The sequence below is a fragment of the Malaclemys terrapin genome, chromosome 1, assembly GCF_027887155.1.
Source record: "Malaclemys terrapin pileata isolate rMalTer1 chromosome 1, rMalTer1.hap1, whole genome shotgun sequence".
In the NCBI taxonomy this organism is placed as follows: domain Eukaryota; kingdom Metazoa; phylum Chordata; order Testudines; family Emydidae; genus Malaclemys; species Malaclemys terrapin.
Genome location: NC_071505.1, coordinates 265,727,695 through 265,742,723, shown reverse-complemented (window position 1 = coordinate 265,742,723; position 15,029 = coordinate 265,727,695). Strand labels below are relative to the sequence as shown.

Sequence of the window (15,029 nt, the reverse complement as noted above, 5' to 3'; positions counted from 1 at the left end):
ATGAAAGGCCTTATTAAGTTACTGTTGGAACTCATTGTCTAAAGTCAAGTTGTGATTGGGCCTTTTGACATCGACATAAGTGTTTACATCTACCACAAAGGCAAGATCATGCATGTTATCACTAGATCATCTCACTAACATGAGAATCAACACTAAAACTGGAGAGCCCTGGTCTGTCCATATGGATCCAGTTGCAAGATTTAGACCATACAGTAAACATACACTCCCCTTGTCTCTGTAACGGTAAAGTCCAATATATTTTATTCGACCAACTTCTGTTGGTGAAAGAGACAAGCATTAAGCCACACAGAGCTCACCTAGCTTGTCTCTCTAAAACGGGGCCAATATGGCTACACAATATTGCAAACATATCATTATGGAAATCAGGGAGAAATGGGGGAAATAAATCAAAGGCAAAATATAGTAACAGTATTCAGATAGGTCAAGGGCAGAGGATGAGGAAACGGCATACCTCCTTAAAAAAAACCTGCTGACACACCTCAACTTTTTGTCAACTTTTTCTGCCTTCTTTAATATTGTTTTCCTTTTTGCAAATCAGCAATGGTGAGAAATAAGAGTATGACCTGTCCACATGTGACCTCTCTTAATTTCAAGCACAGGATAGTAAAAACCCATTTTCCCTCGTATTTAAATTATTTTATAAAGTTGATCAGAATTTTCTGGCATTATTTTCATTATTACTGTTCTAAACTCCAGTATCCCTGACCCTCCCACTCTTGTTCTGCTAGTGTGCTCTGTGCACAGTTAAGCTGCTTTTAAAGTTTAACTTCCACTTAGGAGGCTAAACTGGGACCAGATAGCGAGACTCTTATTTTAAACTGAATACTACCTTACTCCACATCTAGCCCTCGTTGATTTTAAATGGGATTACTCAAATAGTAAGATAATATTCAATGTGAGTAACAGTATCACAATCCAGCTCTTAGCATTAGTCATGCAGCAGTGAGATCTGAAAAGCAACGGTCACCTCTGAAGCACTCTTCATAGGGGTGGCTGGACAGGAAGAAAAACAGTTTCTCTTTGAAAAGTAGCCACTTGAGAAGCAGTGACTCCTGAATTTCAAAGAGAAGCTACAACGTCCCTAAAATACCCTGGCTGCAGCACATTGTAGATTCCGGGACTACATTCATGTTTTACATCCACCACAAAAAGGCAGTCAGCTCCCAATGTATCTTTATTCAACCCACTGAATGTTTCTGCATCCCCAGAATCATTAATAAGTTGTGTTATACAATGCGAGCTTTAACATTTCATTAACTGCTGTAAAAAATAAGTAGTTGATATGTTAAGGAGGGTTAACTGTTGAAGGAAGAGAGCATTTAGCAGCACTCAGGTTGGCCAGATTTCCCATACCCTTTAGAGAATACATAAGCTAGCTCGATAAGTCAAGAGATTCATTTTCCTCTGCCAATCAAAAGTACAACCACTTTGGTGCATCATGTAAAGTTAATGAAATAAAGGCAGTGCAGCTGCTCACAGTGAACTGGCTGTCATAAGCCAAATCTCATGAAAAATGGCACACAGTAAACTTCAGCTCTGCACCTCTCTTAAAACTCCTACTCCAGGTTAGGTATGGTCCTCTCCCATGGCATCTGCTATTCTTCAGGTCCCATGCCAGTGCACAACCTGTACTAGATTCCAGCCCTTGCTAGTTTCTTTATACCATTTCCGTGGTGTAGAGGGGCCACAACTGCCCAAATGATTTCTCCAGGGGCAGCAGCAGCTTAGGCACAACATACATAGGCCTGCCTTGCCTTCCTATGCAGTCCCGTTGTAGAGCTCTGAGGCTGCTCTAACTTACACCAGGAGCCACATCCCAGATCCACCCAAACTTCAAGAGGCATGAAGGTGGTATAAAGACACTTTTCTCCCATCTCCTCTTGGCACAGCACATTCTCTGGCCCCTTGACAGATTTTGCTCCTGCTTCCTCATATATGGAGCCATAGCACTGATTGTTAAGGCTGTTGGCCCACAAACCAGAGAGAAGGGACATACAAGATAGATATGTTTTAATTTTTAAAATAAAAATAAGAACAAAAACCATACCAAAAGTGATGAAAGCTCTGCTGCTTGAGTTATTTAAAACTAGTCTGCACTCATCTATTACAAGTAAAGAGCAGAATCCTGTTTCAGGAGAAAGATGGGAGAAGAGGTATTTTTCTCTAATTTCTCTGATGCTCTGTTTAAAACAATATTAGCCCAGTATCTCCCAAGCTGCGTCAAAAAGGTTCTTGCAATTACTTTACATAACCAACTTCAAATTAAATTACATAAAAGGTCATTCTTTCCATAACAATCTCATTTGCATTTTGTCAGGAAAAAGTTTCCTACTAATACCAAAAAACATGATACCACGCACCCAACTGGTTTTGTGCCCACTCTCGTTATTTAATACTAACATAGTGATTTTCTGTTCAGGGTGAACAAAAATTAAATACAAAATTAATGAGATGGAAAGTATAATGCATAATTTAAATTTAGATTAATATAAATGGATGCTAACTTCATGTTTGTTTTATAAAAAAAATTAATTGGGGGTTGGCTGGCATAAATGTCAGACTCCAACTCATCTGAGTCAGGAAGTTTGACATTACTGAGGACACTAATTCCTGAAAGACTCAAATTTGTCATTGAAGTGTGGCTGGGCTCTGCTTCTCCCCTGGGAACATGGTGAGTTGTAGGCCAATACTGGTGCCTGCAGGTATGATTCTGAGTTATTCAGAATGCATATGGAAAAAGGGAGGAGAGCAGTATCTTTTGGGACTGGACAGACTCCTTTCTAAAATTGATGTTCAAATGGAAAAAAGAAGAATCCTCAGCCATTCTGAAGAGCAAGGGGGTCTCCTGAAAGGCCATAAAGTTCTAACCTAGATCCCATGGAGGAAAGAAAGCCACCTGGAATGCCTTAGGAGTGTAAAGGAAGTCTGTAGGGTTTGACTGTTTCCTAAAATGGAGAGGAAGAAGCAGTGCTAATGGGTGGGTAGATGAGCAAAGTTTTGGGCATAGTCAATAGCAACTGTCCTCCCTACTCTATCCTAAAAAGTGGTCAGACAGTGCATGGTTCCTCTTTTTCATTTAATAAAAGCAATCGCAAAGCATCACTCAAGTCTCTCACACTTCTAAAGAGCCCTTTAGCCCTTGCCTGTAGCATCCCAAATGCAATACATCTATGAGTGTTTCCATCAGACACTCAATGTGAGCAATATGCAACCCTCTTTCATCACCTTCATTACAGAAATTACAGTGAGGAAGGAGAGGGAACTGTGTTAGGAATGCCCTTAAAACCACCATGCTATCCAATATGGGGTCCAAACCCCAAAACTAGGTACTACTGGGGTGGGAAAAGTGAAAGATCCCCTGCTCACTGTCTCATATGTTTTAGCATGACTTCTGCAACACCCCCAACATATGCCCCACTTCCTGTCTACATAGGAGCCCTCTCCTACATTATCAGTAGAGTAAGAGAGACCCTTTTCCACAACCAGGAAGTGTGCAACTTAAAGAAAATTCCCCCAACGTTAGAAAAATACAATATTTAGGGTTAGGGACAAAGCCACACTTTCGGCATAGCTGTTAGAGGACCTTGATAAGACGGAGGATGGTCCACTGGACAGGATGTTATATTGGCATTCAGGAGCCCGTGGTTCAATTTCTCTTCTGGGACCTTGAGTGACTTTAGTCTCTCTGTATCTCAGTTTCTCATCCGTATAATGTGACACCCCTACCTCACAGGAGTGCCACAATGCATTAAAGACTGTGATGTGCTCAGACACCATCGTGATGGAGACCATATAAATACCTCATCTAGTGCCAGGCCATTGCTAAACCCTGATGTTCTGTCTAGACTGAACAGTGTGAGGAGCAGCAAAGTAGTAGTATTCCCAGTCGGAGAATGCCTGACAGAGTTTAAATTGGCGTAGTAACTTTTTAAAGAAAATGCCTGAAACAAACTAACCAAGCATTTTTGTATTGGTGAAAATTAATTTAGATAGGGGGAAGAGACGTGTTTTAAAATAACTATAGAAACTATCATTTATGCCAGTCAAAGCAAAGATTTTAATTTAAAGTGGGCAATGTAGGTTAATAGAAAAGTTGTCAAGATATATCTCATAATTTAAGGAGTTGTTAACTTCAGTTTATAATAAAACCTGTAGAAACTTGAGACTGAAAATAATTAAGTAAATAAGAACTGATTTATTTAGATTCTTACACATTTTACAGATAAAGAGAAGTTAAAATTTGTTTTTGGCTTGAACATCTCAGGAGCACAATCTCTCGTGAGCATTCAACCAAAGATCATCCATTCCATGAGGTGGAGAGATTGGAGACTGGAATGCAGGGACCTGCCCTGGTATTCAGAGAGATGATCCTTGACTAGGGCACAGTTATTGGAGATGTGATGGAAAATCAATGTAGATTCATGAACCAGTAGCGCCTTGGCCAGGCTAATGCCACTAGGATTAAAGTTGCTTTGTTTCTCTTCAGTTTCCTTAGTATCCTTGGAATTGGAGGAACAAGAGGGAATGCATATAGGAGATGATTGAACCAGGGGAGAAGAAAGGCATCTGCAATGGAACCCCAGCTGCCCCCAACCATGGAGCAAAATCTCTTCCACTAGTTGTTCAGGTTGGTAGCAAACAAGTCTATCATTGGGTCCCCCCCACTGATGAAAGATTTGGAGAATGCTCTTTCTGATTGACGACCCATGTTGGTCTATGAAATCCCTGCTAAGGGTGTCTGCAATTGTGTTCCTCACTCCTGGAATGTGGAATGCCTTGAGGAAGACATTGTTTTTTATACATAATTCCACAAGTGGATTACTTCCTTGCATAGCTGAGATGATCTTGCACCTCTCTGCCTGTTCAAATAAAACATGGTACTGGCAGTGTCTGTAAGAACATGTATCACATGGTTGTTGACGGAAGACACAAATGTCTCGCAAGTCGAACAAATAGCTCTGCACTCCAGCACATTTATGTGGAGAGAGAACTCCTGGGATGATCAAAGAGCTTCTGCCCAAAGTTGACTGAGGTGGGTCCCCAACCCTTGGTAGACACATTTGTTACCAGGGTCATATTTGTTACCAGGGTCATAGTGTTGATTATAACTTTGATCTGTCCAACTTTAGTTTCAGGCTCAGATGAGAGAACAGCTGCCTGATGACATGCATGCTGTTTTGGATTTGGGGGTTGCCTGATGTACTGTAAACTAGCCAATCGTCCAGAAAAGGAAATATCTGAACACCTAAATATTATAGGTGGGCTGCCACCATTGAGATGCACTTGGTGAAGACCCTCGGAGCTTACGACAGCCCAAAAGGGAGCACCATGTGCCAGAACAGTTGTCGTCTGCTATGAATTAAAATAATTTCCTGTAGCCGAGAGGTATTGCCACATGTAAACATCCTGTAAATCTAAGGCACCATGCCAATCTCTAATCCCCAAGGAAGAAGTGAGGGTGACCATCCTGAACTTTGCTTTCTTGATGATGAAGTTCAGCTTTCTTAGATCTAGAATGAGATGAAGGCCACCAGAAAACTTTGAGACCAGGAAATACCATGAACAGATGACTTTCCCTCTGTGTTGATAAGGGACCTCCCTCTGTCACTCCCAATTCCAGAAGAGACTGTACTTCTTGAAACAAAACGGTCTCATGAGAAGGGACCCTGAAAAGGGACTGGGGTGTGTGTGTGTGGAAGGGGGAACTCAGAAGAGGGAGATAAACTGGATAACATACAAGTACATAAAAGGTTATCACAAGAGGGAGAGAAATTGTTCTTCTTAACCTCTGAAGATAGGACAAGAAGCAATGGGCTTAAATTGCAGCTAAGGCGGTTTAGGTTGGACATTAGGAAAAACTTCCTAACTGTCAGAGTGGTTCAGCACTCTGGACGAAGCCGACTGGCTACTTCAGGGAGGTCTAAACCTTCTTTTTATAAAGTCTTTTGACCACTACTGGAAAGAGGATCTATAGTAAAGGTGAGATCTAAATTGCTTCCTCTTTGTCACTGACCTTATGGGTCTTGGTCTGTTCTGAGGGAGTCTAGATCCATCTGCTATGGAATGTATATGTGCATAATCACTAAATTAGACAGATAGGACAAAGGGTCCCAAAAATAAGAACTTGTGGGAAAAAAAATCAAACTGCCTGATAGGTTTAATTTCTCAATAAAAAAAAAAACTACATTTGCAACAGATTATATAAATACAAAGAAAATATTTCCCCTCACTTTTATTACTTATGAATTTAATATTAACAATGATAAATGAGTCTGTATTTTCCATGATATCACAGGGCCCAATCTGATATGGTGTCTCTTGCAAGATGTTAGAGCCCTCAAATGCTCACTGACCACCCATATGTCAATAGGAGTTATGAGTGCTGAGCACCTCCTGTGATTGTGCCTCTATTCAGCAGGATGTTTATTATTGCATTTTCAGAATCAGATGATGTGAAATATGTTTTTCCTGACCATTATTTGACTTTTTTTTTATTTTCAATTTGTAGCCAAAGATGTCTTTCTGAAGCTCAAGGAAAATAATTCCAATTTTGCAACCTGTTATTAAAAATTCCAAAACATGTTGTAGATAATGATCTTGTTTAAAAATTGAAAAACTGATTAGAGAACAATTAACTCTAGAAGTAAACAAATTGTAATAATGAAGATAATCTTTCACACACACAAATATTTTAAGGGAGAACAAACCTTTAAAGCCATCAGGATACACATCGGGAAGAAATTTAGTGCTGACATCCCCCCGAACAAAGCGTGGATGGATTATCACTTCTCGCAGTAAAGCTATATTGTGAGTCACACCTATAAATAAAACATTGAGTCAAATCAGATGAATGTGTTAATCACAAGCAATACCAAGAAACAACAAACAAAACCGATTCAGGGGGCTGCTTTTTCCCCTCCGGCTGAATTCCAGTCAACCAATTTGGCAACCATGGCACTGAAAGAACCATTTTTTGAGGAGGGTGGTCCACGTAGCATTCAGACATTGGCTATTCCTGGACGATTCAGTTTAATTTATACATAAACCTTTGCAATTCTCACCTCTCTGACAGACTCTGATCCAAAACCTAATGAAGTCAATAAGGGCAAAAAATGACCATAAGGTTTTTGCTTCAGTCCAACCAGATATAGGCAGGACCTAAAGAGAGCTCAGTGAAGTCCCATCAGAGTCTCAGTGCCATACCCACAAGCTCAGCATTTCCCATTAACCACACCTACCTTGCCATTCTTATGTTTTAGAGACATCCTGTTGGGAAAGTTACATAGCAATGAAAACACTGGTCCATTAAAAGATTTTACCTCACACTCTCTATTCAGTTTGAAGCATTTATATAAGATTTTATAATGTTTTGTCATTTATAATTCATAAAGCTTATATATAGATCTTACAAAAAAAATTAAGAGACTTCTCTGTGCTTCTTCATACTTGCACATCATCCTCTCTAGAATACAATCTTCATATCCTCTTACTCAACCTTGCCCAGCCAAATCTCTAATCAAGTTTTTTCACTCCCCTGTGCCTTTCCCCATCTGCATTACATGGCACTAATGGCCACAAAAGGTAAAATATTCGTTCTTGGGTTTTGCATTTTCCCTTCTGCTTATCCTATTCTGTCTCTTTCTTCTCCCACCTTTTATTTAGTCTTTTTTCTCCATTTTACTGCTTTTTGGGGACATTGTGCCAGCAAAGAAGTGGAACTTTTGATTGCTAGGAGACAGAGAAGGCCAGGATCCCTGGGTGAATTGAACTCCAACATTCCCCACTAAAAACTCTCCACACAACCCTGCTCTCTGTTGCTTCTGACAGTCTCCCACAACAATATAGCTCAGAAGCATGCAAGTTGTATTTTAATACAGTGCTCCCTCAAAACATTCTGCAATAAACCCCATGTACTGAAGGAGTATCTACCACAGAGAGAGTGAAAAACTGAGTAAACTATTCATTTATTTTCTCATTTAAGCAAAAATCTCTCATATCCACAACCTCTAGGAAAACAAACTTACATTCAACTCCACTTTGCTAGAAACATTTAAAATTTCTTTCACAAAACTATATTGACTATATAAATAGCACAACATGCTGTTAAGTCTATGTGATTTCATTGAAATGTCGGTGGAAGGTGAAGACTTTGTAGAGGCGCATGGAGGGGATGGAGGTAGCAAGAATAAAGCATCCTCCCTGGTGAAACTGCTTATATTTTCCATTCATGTAATTCAGCCATTTCTAAAGTTAAAAAGTTTTCTCTTCTGAGAGCCATCTCTGGAAAGAATAATTTAGGAGTACCCAGAGAGGAGGTAATCTCCATCAAAGATCACTATACTTACTCTTCCTTTAATTTAGGGAAGGACTTTTAACAAAAGGTTTCCAAGAGCCATCATGAGCATAACAAAGATCTGGCTAGAGAACAATGTCCCACAGTAAATAATGGCATTTCTTAGAAGTTTATAGAGTTATGTAATTATATGAAGTGCATAACACATATAATATTAACTGGGCTGGGCACTTTCATTAAGAGTTCTAACATTCAGAGGAAAGCTTCCTAGCTTTGTATTTTAGAGATTGTTACTTAACAGATACATTTTCAGGGATTAGTAGAAACTGCACATCAACCTTGACGACTGCTTAACTGATCTGTTAGCCATAATTAAAAATAATAAAATATGAAATCGCTGTACTATTTGCACCAGAATAGGTAAATATAGTCAAACTTCACAACTGCGGATCTAACGAACTATTTACATTCTCTTTTTTCTGAAATGGAGATACCGCCACAGCAATAGAGTGAATGTTTTTTTTAAATGCACTATTTTTTTTCCTTTTTCCTTCTCCAGCTTTAGAAACATGAATAACATTCTTGTTATCTTATGCATAACCCAGTTCACACACGTTTAAAAAACATTTTCCCCTTACAGTCTGGTGCCGGTGTGAATTTTCTAGCTCTCTGTGTGGCCGATACTGAAACCACTTTTAACACATGGAATCTGACTTTGGCCTCATGAAACAATCTTGTAGCTCTAAAGACTAGTTCATGAGCCATTAACCACCACCATACATCTAGTTCAATTATGAGAATTTGACCATCTGATTAAAAGAAGAAGAGTTTCAAAGCCACCTGGGTGATTAGGTCATCCAAGCTCCTTGGATGTTTACATACATATAACATTCCATTCTTTATACCTCCAACAAACAATTTAGTAAAAACATAGAACTGTTACAGAATATAAATGAATGTAACTTGGGAATACATATAATCTATATTTTGGATACTACAGAGCAAAGCTACCCAAGCATAAGACTAACTATTGACTTTTCCCCTAATTTTCCCACTTGACTAGAAACTGCAGTAAGTTAAAATATGAAAGATTTTCAAGAGCAGCTTCAGAATCGTAATTAAAAACACAGAGTAGCCCTTCTGTGTTCTCTGACTTTGATTGAATGCAAAATGTAATATGTTACAATATGAAACCATATCATCTCATGTTTTTCTTTCCTAAGCCGCTATAAGATCCCTGTTGAGATGATGGCTGATGACAGATGACAGAGATCTTGGTGTCTCAATTGATTGCCCCAAAAGACCTGAAATCAAAAACTACCATGAGTATCTTAATTCATTCCAAACCATGTGTGACAGGAAAAAAAAATCAAGAGGCTTCTGCAGTGTTTTCAGCTCTAAAAGTCCTCTATAAGTTCAATAAAAGCAGGCAAGCCTAGGTGTTTCAGAAGCACTGTAAGAAGTGTGTTCTACATATGTAAATTAGCATTTTAATATGCAATAGTTTCCTTTCAAAGTACCATGAAAGACTGTCTATCTGTTCCCAAGATCACTTGTTTAAACAATGAATGGATGGTTGATCTACTCCTTAAAAGTAAGTTTGCAGCTTCAATGATGTTCCTAATCACAGACTGAAAAAATAATAATGTGCCATCCTAAGTCTTCAGAAGTCTAGAAGTTTTAGATTTGCAATTTAGCATGACCTCTGTCAAAGTTCATAAGGTCTCCATCTGTGTGTGAATAACTGCCACGCTACAGAAACGTGGACCCCTAGAACAGCTTGCTCCTGACTACCTGCTGCTTCCCAAACACTGGCCAGACATTAGCCCCCACTCTCACAGGATCAAACAGAGGCCAACAGGCACAGCTTATTTCATGCAAAGTTAGAAACTAAACTGAACTATATTATATCCATTCTGCAACTGACTAATTCTGCCATCAGCCCAGGACTTAAAAGTAAAATAATTAAAAAAAAAAATCACATTTTGTAATCTGGAAAACCATGAGATAAAAATCACGAAAATTTAGTTTCATTTTGTTTCCTTCATAAAACAACCTTTTATTTCTCTACCTCTCATTCACATTGTAAAGAGAGTTGCCAGTATACATAAGGATCACAATCACAGCTTTGTTGTTTCTCCTCTCTGACCTCTTGTCTACACTGCAATAAAACACGCGTGGCTGGGTCACGTCAGCTGACTCAGTCTTGCAATGCTTGGGCTGCAGGGCTATAAAACTGCAATGTAGACATTCAGGTTCAGACTGGAGCCAAGGCTTTGGGACCCTCCCCCTTGTGGGGTCTCAGAACCCAGGGTCCAGCCCAAGCAACTACACTGCAATTTTATACCTCTGCGACCTGAGCCCCACGAGCCAAATTCAGCTGACCTGGGCCAACTGTGGGTGTTTTAGTGAAGTGTAGACATGCACTGTGAGGCAAAATACAGTAGAGTTTAGTAGTAATTGCCAACAAGTAGATTTTTCTTCTTTCTTTTTCCTTCTTTCCATCATATTGTCCACTGTAAAGTATTAATGAAACGAAGGATCTTCTTAAGATGTACTTTTAATTCTTTATCTATTATTATCTATTAATTTTGAGACAATATTCCTCAACAGCGGCCTCATAAAAGCATGAGGATTCTTTGGGTCAATGCCCTAGCTTTTAATTTAAGGAGACCTAACACTCTATATAACATCACTTGGGTCCAATTAATTTTGTGATCTGAACAACTTCCTAGTGAATACCTGTGCACATTGCAAAACCAAAACAATTTGGCATAGTTTGATTAGTAATCTTGGTATCCTTGTTTAGGAACAGAAGGCCCAAAATCCACTGTCAGAGTTATATGATGAAATCTGCATATTGCCTGCCTATCTGCACTGTACCTGGTCCAGCTCCATGCTATCTGGAATATGCTCATGGAACAAAACCACAAATACCAGTAAATTCACCCCTTTTTTAATTAATTAAAAAAAAAACTACAGCCAAGCTCGTGTCATCCTTCTCCAATACCATCATCAAAGTGATGAAGTGATAAAAATAATTTTGTACAAAGCAAAATTATACAGAAGGGATGCGGCTGGGATGATATACAAATTACAGTATTTAGTCACTAAAAAGCAAAATAAACTTGGTTTTGTGCCTTAGCATTCCATGAGCAACATTTTCACAATAAATATTTACTGACACTAAACATATTCAGTGTTGATTAGCCCTTTTACAGTATTAAGCTTCTGTCAGCTTGACATTCACAAACATAAATCTGCATTTATCCATGTAAACTTAATTGGAGCCCTACATGCCTCTCTGCAGATAAACAATTCAATATATTTAACTTGCTGAGAATTTTAATTGTGTTAAGTGGAATGGAAAGAACTTTATTTGCATACTTATTGATTGCTAAAACATAACATTCATTTTATGCAAAGTTTGAATTGACTGATGATAATTTAGCAATGCTAGTCTGAAAAAAAATACTCTAGTACTGTACTTTACAAGTTATTACATTAAGTAGGTATTCCATTTCATTTCATTAGGACCTCAAAAACTAACTAACTAAATAAATAAATTCAAGTACTACACTGAGGTACAATTCCAGACGATGATCATCGCAGCAGTTGAGATATGTCTGCAGGTTTTGCATCTGTTATGGCAGGGCCTGGGCCTGCTTTGGGTTGGTGGTCCTGGTCTATGGGGAATGTCCTTCTGATGATGCACTTGGAGTGATTGTGGGGGGTGGGGGTTGTCTGAAGGCCAAAAGAGTGTGTTTGGGAAAAATCTTTCCAGATGTTGACCCCATCACATATGGATTCCAGTGTGGAATGCAGGTGACAACTAGGGGTGTGTGATGCAAAGTAGATTAGTTTCTTTATTGAAATAGGTTCTCACAGGGTATTTGGGTGGCCCGTTGCATGATGCAATCTGCTTCTCTGGTGGAATGTCCTTGTTTGGTGAAGGCAGTTTTAAATCTGTTAAAATGTGTATCCCAGACTTTCTCCTCAGAATATATTCTGTGGTATCTGAGGACTTGGCTATAGATAACAGATTCCTTGGTGTGTCTGGGGTGGTGTAGAAGTCTCAGCCAAGGTTCGGCCCTCAGCGGGGCTGTGGGGTATCCCACCGCCTCACTCTGGTCCACCGTCAGTCCTGGTCCAGCGGTAGTGTGGGACAGCAAACACACGGTTAGGGGCTCAGGCCCTTAAGCAGGGGCTGAGCCAATAGTTCAGGAACCCAGGCCCTTAAGCAGGGGCTGAGCCACTGAGTGAGAGGTCCCAGCCTCTCTAGGCCAGGGAAAGAGGGGAGTCTGCCACCCAAGGAGTGGGTGGCAGGGGGGACGCAGGCCCTCCCACTCCACTGCGTCCCAGCCCAGGGCCCTAGCAGCGGCAGAAACTCACTGCTGTCAGTGGGGATCCTGGCCGCAACACACTGACATAGGCTCTGGCAGAGTTGCAGCCAGACAGGGGTCGGCTGCCCCCAGGCTACTTCCACACTCCCCCTCGTAGGGTACCTGGGCCGTACTAGTGTCCTCGGTGGTCTCCACCAGCATTGGTTCCTCCGGGTAGGTAGCAAAGGGTAGGTTTGGCTCCTCCTTGGGATAGCTGGAAAGGGGAAGGCTCGGCCAGTCCTCCTCGGGGTAACAGGCGAGGGGTAGGCTCGGCTGGCCTGGTGAGTCCTCAGGCCGGTTGCGGCCTGCTGCAGTCTCCCAAGCGGGAGCTCAGCCACAGACGTCTGCTCTGTCCGGTGACTTGTTCTCCACTGAGCTCTGCAGGCGGGCTTTTATACTTCCAGGTCAGCGCCGTGACCTCTGAGGGGCGGGCACCGGACCCAGTGGCTCCGCCCACGTTGGTGTTAGGGGAGGTTCGGCTCTCAGTGGGGCTGTGGGGTATCCCACCGCCTTGCTACAGGTGGTTACTGGATCTTTGAAGGAAAATGTGATTATCCATGGGTTTCTTGTACATTGTTGTCTGTAGGGTTCTCATTGTGGTGTCCGGGGAGTTGATGCTGGTATGGGAGTGTTCTAGAGAGAGTTTGATGGATGGCTGGTAGCTGTTGAAGATGTGGTGGAAGCCTATGAGGCAGTTTAGGTCATTGTCAAGAGGATGAAAACAACAATGCATCTCAGATATATCTTTGGTTTCGTGGTGTATTTGTCCAGAAATTCTTCATCAAGGACTCTTCGGCCAATGAAGAGGTTGGCTTTCCGGGAAGCATTCCTAGTACTCCTTGCTGTTCTCATAATTTGGACAAAGTGTGTTGTTGAACGTAAAATTGTTATGAGTGAAGATGGAATGGATAAGATTGGCAATATGTTTGAGATGGATATCGGAGCGTTGTCCATTGTCTTGTAGATATGCGAGACAGGCATATACACAAATATCCCCCACATTGTGAGGGATATTTGTGTATAGGGAGGCGAAATCCATGGTTGCCGTGATGGTGTTCTGAGGGAGGTTGTTAAGGTTGCAGAGTTTGTGGAGGAAGACGGCTGTGTCCTGGGAGGAAGCTGACCCTTTGTGTAGTGAGTGGTTTGATGATGGTTTCTGTGAGTTCTGATATTCCTTCAGTAAGAGTGCCATGGTCAGATATGCTGGATCTGCCTCTGTTCCCTTCTTTGTGTAACTTGGGAATCCTGTAGAAGGTTTGGGGGGGGGGGGTGTGATGTTGTAGAGTTTCTCTTGGAGTTGCTTGCGGAAGGATTTGATGATATCCTTAAATTCCTGGGTGAACTGTGGTATGGGGTTTTCTTTGAGTTCTTTATAGTAGATGGTGTCGAAGAGTTGGCAGTTGGCTTGACGTAGTCATCACTGTTGAGAACTATAATGGCACCACTTTTGTCTTCTGGTTTGATCACTATCTGGTAGTTAGATTTCAGGGACTATATAGCTGTTTTCTCAGCCAGAGAGAGATTGTGTTGGATGTGATGTTTGTTAAGGATTTCACAATCTTTTTTTTTCCTGAAACACTCAGAGTAATGATCAAGTGTGTGGTTTCATCCACGAGCTGTCCATCATAGGATTCTTTATTCTTATGACGGTTGGAGGGGAGGTGGTAGGTGTGGCTGGTATCATCATTGTTGTGAAAGAATTCTTTGAGGCGGAGTCGGCGAAAGAATTCTTCTAGTTCTCCACAAGTTAGTATGGTATCAGATTCTCTGATGGGGTAGAAGTTAATCCCTTGGAGAGAACAGATAATTCTGCTCCAGTTAGGGGTAGTCTTGATAAATAGACAAGGTTGGGGTGTTGTATAGTGTCCATGTGGTGGGTCCGGGTGCAACGGTTTATCCTGGAGCAGAATTATGTGACAATTTCTTGTCTGAGGTGGTCCCTTCTGGAGTATATGAGGGGCAGGAGATAGTTACTCAATTTTTCTGAAGTCCTTCTTTAGAGTTGTTCGGCATACTTGGAATTGTAGGTAGTAGTTAGAGGGTTACAGATGGTGAATCCTCTAGGATATTTTCTTTCTTGCGTTTTCTAAGAAAGTAGATGTCGCTGTTTAGTTTTGCTTACTTTTTCTTCATATTGTGCAGTTTCCATTTCAGAAAGCAAAATTCAATATATTCCATTGTTGTTTGTGGTGTTGTTGTAGCCATATTAATCCCAGGATATTAGAGAGACAAGGTAGGTGAGGCAATATCTTTTATTAGACTATTATTGGTGAAAAAGAAAACTTTCGAGCTACACAGATCTCTTCTTCAGGTCTGGAAAAGGTACTCAAGCC

General features: G+C 40.8%; 1 protein-coding gene across 1 annotated transcript in view; it reads right to left on the bottom strand.

Annotated features, from left to right (window-relative positions):
* PCCA (propionyl-CoA carboxylase subunit alpha) overlaps positions 1–15,029 on the bottom strand; it is a 393,662-nt gene that overhangs the window by 160,474 nt on the left and 218,159 nt on the right. The window contains exon 17 of the mRNA XM_054012780.1: positions 6,729–6,839. Coding sequence (XP_053868755.1) covers positions 6,729–6,839 — 111 coding nt within the window. The remainder of the gene's footprint in view (positions 1–6,728; positions 6,840–15,029) is intronic.